General features: G+C 46.2%; 1 protein-coding gene across 1 annotated transcript; it reads left to right on the top strand.

Annotated features, from left to right (window-relative positions):
* The first annotated feature begins 6247 nt into the window (after nt 1–6247).
* On the top strand, nt 6248–9315 carry LOC143958110 (olfactory receptor 1E16-like). The gene has a single exon (XM_077467561.1). It carries the CDS (start codon nt 6340–6342, stop codon nt 7255–7257), a length of 918 nt encoding a protein of 305 aa, XP_077323687.1. The 5' UTR covers nt 6248–6339; the 3' UTR covers nt 7258–9315.
* Nucleotides 9316–10103: the final 788 nt, after the last annotated feature.

The following is a 10103-nucleotide window of genomic DNA, read 5'->3' as shown; positions in this document are numbered from 1 at the left end:
CTGAACAACTACAATACCAACTGAACGCGGTCCTCTCCAAACAAGACGATATGGAGAACCGCCTTGGGAGATGTAACCTGAAAAATCTGAGGGTGGAAAACCTGCTAATCAAAACCTATGGCAGGGAGGTCTTCTCCTCCACATTTGTGGTGGAGCGCGCCCATCGCCTTGCCGCAAAACCCCCACCTGCTGGAGCCCCGCCAGGAACTTTCATTGCCAAATTCCTAAATTACCGTGACTAAGATACCATACTCATGCTCACCCGGGAAAGAGGTAATATCCCCATTGGCAACATGACTGTGGCGGTGTTCCCAGACTTCCCGGCCGAAGTCCAGAAGAAAAGAGCACGCTTCATTGAAGCGAAGCTGCAGCTCCGTGTTCACCACCTACCGTACGTGATGCTCTTCCCAGCATGGCTCCGTGTGGTGTGCGATGGCAAAGCACAGTTCTTTGAAGACCCGCAGACTGTTCTCTCCTGGCTGGAGCACCACGGTGCGGCCGGCTCGGCCCATGCCTAGATCCTTATCCTCCATCACCCTTGACCGCCTGGAGTTGGAGGACTGCTCTCCCTGTTTGGCCTACCTCCCCTACTTCTCCTGGAACCGTGAGTTGGTCACATGCACTGTTCGTCTTACAGTCCTCCTCCCCTCCCATCCTCTGTTGAGGCTCTGTGCTTGTCCCGCTCCCCTTGCATCCATACTGCAAGCTACTGCCTTCTCCCCAACCTCACGCTTGATCTATGTGCCTTGGGCTGCTCACTTGCACCCACATCCCCAAAGACTGGACACCCCCCCCTGCACCGTTGTGCGCTCTCCAGCTTGATCACCCCCTCAACCTTGTTGATCACCCCAAGAAATTGGCACCCATGCCACTCTTGACTACCACCTACCCACCACTGTTTCCCTGGCGAGCCTCTGCCCCTCTATTCGTAGTGGATGGCAGAGCGTTAAATCTGCTTTTCTGGTCCAGAGTCTTTGTAGACTATTTATTTTTTGCTGTTTTTTGCATTTCTTTTGAATCTACATTGATATACCGCATTAACTATGTTGCCTCTTTTTTGCTGTTGACACCTATGTTTACAATTTTTCTGTCTGGGTCTGCTATGCCTTCCACCAGTGTGTGTGTGTGCTAGATCCATGCTCATAATAACTTCACAGTGCTGGCTGAGCACCCTCTGGCTGGCTGCTCTGGCCCCTGGGTGCTCAGTATGCATGTTTATTTTACCAGGAACTGTCTTATGCTGTTTTTAATGTTTTGTGCTACCTGCTGCCCCCTGGGAGTCTGACTGTACACTCCCCCCCCCCCCCCCCCCCCCGGCACACTATGGCCTCCCTTAAAATTGTAACCTGAAATGTCTGGGGTCTCTGCAATGTGTGGAGATGAAACTGCACCGCCTTGGCGATGCACCGCCAACCCCGCGGGAGTTGGTGGTGTGCAGGGCTTGGTATAGCCATCCCACCCAGGGCATTTGACACTCATCTGCTTCTGAACTGCCAGATGAGTCTCAATAAGAATTGAAATGTCCTCTCCCACCTTAAATTTCAGAGGGCGGACATTTCAATTCTTGTTGAAACTCATCTGGCAGTTCAGAAGCCGATGTGTCTCAAATGCCCTGGGTGGGATGGCTATACCAAGCCCTGCACACCACCAACTCCCGCAATCAGGCCCCCAGGGAAAGTGACTGTTTCTGCATGCTTCCCTTGAAGACCTGGAGGTCCTCCTCCTGGCTTTTTACATCCCCCCATTTCACTTTGCTCTGCTGCAGCTGGGGGTAGCTTTCATGACCCAGCATCCCTCAGTGCCGGCCATCTGGGCAGGAGATTTCAACATGGTCATTACCCCAAGCCTAGACAGACTGAGCCCAGCTACCCATCCAGCCTCTTTACCTAGTACCACCAGATTTGGGAAGTTTCTTGCAGAATTTGCCCTCACCAACACGTGGAGACATAAGCACCCAACACAATCACACTTCTCTTGCTTTACCCCCTCACGTTCAGCTATGTCCCGTATAGATTTCAACTTCCTTGCCCCCCCCTCCTTCCTCACCTTCTTGACGCAGGCTTTGACACCAGAGTGCTCTCTGATCACTCCCCATACTGGATAACATTGCAGTTGCCAGCTCCCCCTGTGATTCGAATCTGGAGGCTGAACCCATTTTGGCTCACTACCCTATCAGACTTGGACACTATCCAACTTGAGTGGGAATATTATGCCCCGGTCAGATCCATATGGGAAGCCTTTAAAGAGGAAGTAAACCCTCTTAAAAAAACTAGAAAAAAAACCCTGCAAGAAAAAGGCATAATGAGCTAGTACAGCATACTAGCTCATTATGTATTACTTACCTCAGATCGAAGCCCCCACAGTGGTCTCCCCCTCCGGAGCCGCGATGATGTCACTCCCACGCATGTGCATGGTAGCTGCAGGTAACGGCACAAAGACTGCAGCAACAGAACATAGGTGCCATTTGCTTCAGTTTTCCCCAGTGCACATGTGCCGATGACATCGGCACATGCAGGGGACAGGGGATATCTCCTAAACCATGCAGGTTTAGGAGATATCCTGGGTAGCTACAGGTAAGCCTTAATATAGGCTTACCTGTAGCATAAGGTTGTAAAATAGGGTTTACAACCACTTTAAGATACATACCCGCATGATCCTCTCCACGCGAATCAATAGACACAAGGCCATCTCTAAATTTCTGCTCTGCCAGACAGAGGAACGCTTAAATACTCTTGAGCAGGTCTTCCAGAATGACCCAACAGCTGCCAATGCTTTCCTTGTAGGAATGCAGACCAGGCTCACAGACCAACTACACTTTGAGAAGGCCAAACAGGGCATCTTCTTCAACAAACAACGCATATTTGAACACGGCGAACAAGCTCCTTGCCTACATGGCCCACCTAGACCACAAACAACCAGTAGTGGTTTCTTTTCAGTCGGCATCTGGGGCCAAGATAAAATACCCTGGCCTAGTGGCTGAGGAGTTCAGGACCTTCTATTCTGAACTGTACTCCTCTACCGCCCATCCCTTCCGTGTTGAGCTGTCAGCATTCCGGCAGGACTTACTTTCCCTACACTCACTCCTTCCCAGATTGCCCAGCTCGAAGCACCTGTCACCACTGACTGTATAGCAAAGGCCCTGGAGCAGCTTCCCACATCCAAGGCACCCAGCTCGGATGCACTCCCCCTCGAATTTTACAACCAATTCACTGAGACCCTCATCCCTAAACTTTGCAAGCTGTACACACACATATTTGACACAAACGCACTCCCGACATCCATGGGCGAAGCCCTCATCATCCTCATACCCAAACCAGGCAAAGACCCACTGTTTCCTGAATCATACAGGCCCATCACCCTCCTCCAACTAGATGCAAAAATACTGGCTAAAATCCTGCACCTCAACAAAGTAATCCTTAATCTAGTACACCCCGATCAGACTGGATTCATGCCTGACAAAAACAAGGCTTTTAACCTCAGGCGGCTCCACATGAACCTCCAATCCCAGCACACAGATGTAGGCTCCAGAGTAGTGGTCAGCTTAGATGCTGCCAAGGCATTTGATTCCATGGAGTGGAGCTAACTGTGGGAATGCCTCTACAGATTTGGCTTCGGCCCAAAGTTTATCAAGTGGCTTCAACTTCTCTATTAGGCCCACACGGCACGCACCCAAGTCAATGGCAGAATCTTCATCTCCTTCCCACTCTCCCGCGGCACACGCCAAGGCTGCCCCATCTCACCCCTAATGTACGCCCTGGCTGTAGAGCCCCTGGTTATAGCTCTCAGGAGCCATCCAGGTATTAAGGGCCTATGCTGCGATTGGTTGACAGAGGTAATCAGCCTGTACGCGGATGACATGTTCCTCTATCTCGCTGATGCTGGCCTCCCACTTCAGATATCCCTACAAGTCATCACAGTCTTTGGAGCATTCTCCGGGCTTCAGATAAATTGGACTGCTGACCAAGCCGCACTTCCCCTGGTTAGAGCGAGCACCATTAAATACCTAGGTGTCCACTTCTCCAGATCCCTTCTTGACTACATTACCCTCAAAATTGAACCCCTATTCATTGTCCTGAAAACCAAAACACAAATATGGTCCCATCTCCCCCTTGGGGTTACGGCCGAATTAACTTGGTCAAAATGATTCTCCCCCCCAAGCTCCTCTACGTTTTCTGACAGGCCCCGCTACACCCCACCCCCCCACGTATATTTAAGTTCATGGAATCTATCTTCAACACATTCATTTGGGGCTCCTCCCACCATAAACTGTTGTGGCGGGTCTTGGAATGCCCGACCGATCTAGGTGGCACCACACTCCCTGACCTCTCTCTCTACTACATAGCGTCCCAACTCTCTCACTTCTTCCACTTCAACCAATCTGACAGAGAACGTTACCCCACCCTAGTCTGCTCACAGGCCCCTGGCCCACTGACCCATCCCTTCCAGATTCTGTTCTGCAGACCCCGCGGCTCACATGCTGTTTCACCACTGTAAGATCTGGCAACTCGCTATGCACCTCGGTAAGGCACCTTACCCCCATTCCCACACGCCCCTTTGGGACAACCCACATATGTCCAAACTAACCTCTATCCCTGATCATGGTATGTCGGTAAACAAGGGCGTCATATACTTGCCGCAAGTTGTAGCTAATGGGACGGTCAAGTCTTTTCAAACTCTCAAAGATAATTTCCCCTTACCTAACTACATGTTATTCTGCTACCTAATTTTTTAAATAAACACTTTTATTGAGAGTAAACATGTACAAACATCTCAATCCACTTTTGTACAAACCCAAATGATGAAACGCCACAGCTGCAATAGAGGTATAGGAAATTACATTACAACAAGAACAAAAAAATAATAAGGGAAACTTTGCTTGTGCCATTTCCGGTCAGTGTAGGCAGACGTTGCAGGCCCTGCGGGGTGGGGAGAAAGCTTGGTCCCCAAATGAGTGGCCGAGGAGGGACCCTGTGGAGGCTGGGGAGGGTATCATGTCCTGCTGGCTTTGTCCGTGAGGCCCAGGGGGGAAGTGTAGGAGGGCTGAGAAAGCCAGCTGCAGATTATGCCTGAAAGCCGGGTTTGACATGCGGGGGATACTCTCCATTGGTGCTGGGGTCTGGACACCTCGAAATCATGAGTTAATTGCAGCTTGGGCGGGTTCAGTGGGTGCTGTTGGTCTGAGGTGGCGCGGAGCTCTGTGATCAGGCGGTCATCACTGATCCCTCGTGCATGCGCACTAGACTTGTGTACAACGGAAAATTTTGTTTAGTTTCGGTTCGTTGTCATTCGTAAAATACATCATTTCGTTCTGTTATATTGGTTATGTTACGTTAATATGTTTTCGGATAATTTATTATTATTTGTAGAGTGTCGAAATCATTCGTTCGTATTCGTTGAAATTCACTATTTATGTATGTATAGACATTCGTGATAATGATTCGTGGTTTGAAAAGTCGTTTTTTTATTGAATCTTTTAACACACACACAATGACAACGTCTCGTCTCCTCGGCTCAAATACAATACAACATCCTTCTCACTCAGTTCTCAGGAATGCACTTTGCCAGTAATCCAACCTCCGGCACAAAATTAATTAGCTGATTGGACTATAAGATTTACTTTGAGCTGACCTTTTGTTTCATTAGATCTTTAAAGAATTACCAAATCATGTCGAATTCATTTGTTATATTTCTTTCATATTCGTTGTAATTCGTTATTTTTTTTATTCGGACATTCGGATGCATCCGAATGTCTGAAAGATGCAAAATTCGGCCGAATTTCGATTCGTTACGAAGCGAATTGCACAAGCCTAATGCGCACCATAAGAGAAGATAATTTTTAATAACATTCAATTACAATTTCAATTGAGTCGTAATTGAATATGCCATATTATTTTTCTTTATTTCCTATTATTTTAAAATTTTTTGGGGAGTTACCCTTTAAAGTGTTTTGTACTTGTCCAATAGCCAATAAAATGGAACTGAAGAAGAATGGAATTACAGAGTTTTCGTCAGAAATTATTTTATTACCTTTAATCGTATTTATTTAAAGATAACTTTAAACTTTTTTTTATAAAAAGAAAGGCTCTCGGGTGACAAAGGTGTTTGAAATTACGTCTTAAGAGACAATTAACGAGACTCAAAGCTTTGTTTTCTTACAACACATCAGACTGTCCTGTGGGAATGTCAGGATTTTATATCTATATAAGCCAAGAACTGAATCAAATGTTTATATGGAAGTCTGAGCATAAGGTGCGGCACACATGTTTCTCCAATTAATTATTTCTCAGAATAATAATTTTCTTTCTGTGTTTTGTTGATACATTTACACAGTAAGTGAATATGAGAAATCTCACAAAGATTATCACTCTTATTCTTGTGGGTCTATCAGACCATCCACCGACCATGAATGGACTTTTTGTGCTCTTCCTTCTCATCTATCTGATGACTCTGATCACAAACCTCATTATATTTTTCTTGGTCATCGTTGACCACCATCTGCACAACCCAATGTATTTTTTTCTCAGCAATTTGGCATTTCTGGACATGTCCTATTCATCAGTGAGTGGACCAAGGATGCTCTTTGACTTGGTCACCAAAATCGGATCAATATCCCTCCCTGCCTGTACAGTCCAAATCTTTTTCCTTGCCTATTTTGCTTGCTCTGAGCTCCTCTTGCTCTCGGCTATGTCCTATGACCGGTACATCGCCATCTGCCACCCCCTACATTACACACAAATTATGTCCTGGAGGATGTGCAGTCATTTAGCTGTTATAATTTGGGTCTTTGGGGTTATTTATTCCTTGGTTCATACACTTTGTACGCTCAGGTTGTCCTTCTGTGGTCCAAATTCCATCCACAGCATCTTCTGTAACCTCCCACACTTGTTCCAGATTTCATGTACTGACCCAACAATAAACATAGTGCTGGTTTTTGCATTGGGCGGCAGTGTCTCAATAACTGCCTTTCTTTTCACATTCCTTCCATATGTTAGAATTATCAGTACAATTCTCCACATTCCTGGCAAAACCGGAAAGATGAAAGCCTTCTCTACCTGCACATCGCACCTCTTGGTGGTCTTCATCTTCTACGGCTCCCTAATTTTTATTTATTTTGTTCCCACTTCCACTAATATGTTTGACATAAACAAGCTGTTTTCAGTCATAATTGCCCTCATTAACCCTTTGCTTAATCCTCTGATCTACAGCCTGAGGAATAACGACCTTAAGGCAGCATTCAGGAGAACAATAAATCACTGAATAATAAGCCAAATCCAGAACTAGATTTAGATCTAGAGCTATCTAGATTTCTTCCCCACAAATAGAGCTTTCCCTTTGTGGTATTTGATCACCTCTGTGGTTTTTATTTTTTGTTTAAAACATTTAAAAAGACCACATTTAAAAAAAAATGTTTACATTTTTTTATAATTTGCTATACAATTTTGCAAACAGGTAATTTTTCTCCTTCATTAATGTACGCTGATGAGGCGGCACTGATGGGCACTGATAAGTGGCAGTGATGGGCACTGATGGGTGGCATTGATGGGTACTGATGAGTGGCAATAATGGGCACTGATCGGCACTGGTTGGTTACACTGATAGGCAGCACTGCTAGGTGGCACTGATTGGCACCACTGGTGGCCATTGATAGGTGGGACTCATGGGCATTGGTAGGTGGCACTCATGGGCATTGATAGGTGGCACTTGTGGCCATTTATAGGTAGCACTCATGGGGATTGATAGGTGGCATTTGTGGGCATTGATAGGTGGCATTTGTGGGCATTGATAGGAGGTACTAATGGGCATTGATAGGTGGCATTTGTGGGCATTGAAAGGTGGCACACATGGGCATTGATAGGTGGCACTCGTGGTCATTGATAGGTAGCACTGGTGGGCACTGTTTATCGATTATCGAGCTTTTGTTTACATCATGTGATCAGCTGTCATTGGCTGGCCACGTGGTAAGGGGTCGGGATCGGCCCCTTACTCGGATCTGTGATCACCCGAGTCTCAGTGACTCGGTGATCACAGCGCGCAGGGGGAGCGTGCAAAGGGGAGGACGTCATATGACGGCCTCCCGGAAAGTCAGGTCCGCGCTGTGCCCTTCATTCGTCAATAGCTCGGACGCCAAGTGGTTAATGTTGATAAATGTAAAGCTATTCACTTGGGGGCTAAGAATATACACCATACATACTAGGGGGGGGTACAACTGGAGGAATCAATGGTGGAGAAGGATCTGGGTGTTCTGGTAGATGATGAGCTTAATAATAACATGCAACACCAAGCTGCGGATTCCAAAGTGAGCAAAGTCCTTTCCTGTATTAAGAGATTTATGGACTCCAGAGAGAGAGATATCATCTGTACAAATCATTAGTAAGGCCTCATCTGGAATATGCAGTTCAGTTTTGGGCTCCAGTTCTCAAAAAGGATATCGGGGAACTGGAGAAAGTGCAGAGAAGAGCAACCAAACTGATAAAAGGCATGGAGGAGCTCAGCTATGAGGAAAGATTAGAGGAACTGAATTTATTCTCTCTTGAGAAGAGGAGAATAAGGGGGATATGATCACCATGTATAAATACATAAGAGGGGGATATGATCCCCATTTATAAATACATAAGGGGGATGAGATGATTTCTCACACATGCCATGGGTATATGTGGAATTACACCCCAAATACATTCTGCTACTTCTCTTGATAATAAGAATTGCACATGTGCGAGAATTTTTTGGGAGCCTAGCTGTGTACAGGGGCCCAAAAACGAACGACCACCTTCAGGCTTTCAAAGAGCATAATTTCCTGATTTCAGTTCCTGACTACTTACCACAGGTTCCGAGGCCCTGAAATGCCCTGATATGCCAGGATGGTACCAGAGGCTCTGCGGTCCTGTGCTTGAAATCTTGGTGGCTGCAGTTGCATAACTTTATGGAAATGTGGCGCTCGCAAAAATATTATCAAACATGTGTAACCAAGTGTAAATATGTGCAGATGTAAATATACAAAGCAAAAAAAAAAAAAAAATGTGTAAATAAAGTCCAAATAAATGTGCCGAATGTTCTGATCCACAATGAGGAAAAACGTTTGAAGTGCAATAGACCACAGTCCGGAAATACGTCGCCATGTTTCGCCAACCTACAGGGCGTTATCAAGGACCTCTTTGATAAGGCTGGACTGGACTCTGTTTTGTCTGCCTTTGGATGGATATTATACTGAGCTAACATCATGCAGAGAGATGTCACTAATGGAGGATCTTTTGTGCTGAATTCCTTTTAACTAGTATGTAAGTGAACATATACCTTTGTGTGTTTATTAAACTTGATCTGTCCTGACCTGGTGGTGCTTTTTTCTGTTTGTTTTCACAAAACCAGCTACTTGCATCCCCTCCCCAAAAAACTGTACACATTGCACCCCTTCCTGCACATAATGCCCTCTTCCCCCTTTAACCCTACACCCCTCTTTCCTGTACGACTCCCCTTCCTATATACACTGCCCCCTTTAATTATACACTCCCCTTCCTGTATACACTGCCCCCTTTAATTATACACTCCCCTTCCTGTATACACTGCCCCCTTTAATTATACACTCCCCTTCCTGTATACACTGCCCCCTTTAATTATACACTCCCCTTCCTGTATACACTGCCCCCTTTAATTATACACTCCCCTTCCTGTATACACGGCTCCCTTTAATTATACACTCCTCTTCCTGTATACACTGCCCCCTTTAATTATACACTCCCCTTCCTGTATACACGGCTCCCTTTAATTATACACTCCCCTTCCTGTATACACGGCTCCCTTTATTTATATACTCCCCTTCCTGTATACACTGCCCCCTTTAACTCTACAGCCCTTTTCTGAACACACTGCCCCCCTTTTAATTCTACACCCCCTTTAATCCTACACCCCCTTCCTATACACACTGCCCACCTTTAACCCTACACCTCCTTTCCGCACAAACTGCCCCCCTTCCTGCACACACTGCCCTGTATAGACTATACCCCCCTATGATGTGTATTGCCCTCTCATTGAACTGACCTGAGCTGCCTTGCCGGACAAGTGATCAGCGCATGGTTGGAGTACCTGGTGTGTCAGTCCCCGCTCAGTCC

This window comes from Lithobates pipiens, unplaced genomic scaffold, assembly GCF_037356315.1.
Source record: "Lithobates pipiens isolate NorthernLeopardFrog02 unplaced genomic scaffold, aLitPip1_a1.2 Scaffold_56, whole genome shotgun sequence".
In the NCBI taxonomy this organism is placed as follows: domain Eukaryota; kingdom Metazoa; phylum Chordata; class Amphibia; order Anura; family Ranidae; genus Lithobates; species Lithobates pipiens.
This window is presented reverse-complemented; position numbering and strand designations above follow the sequence as displayed.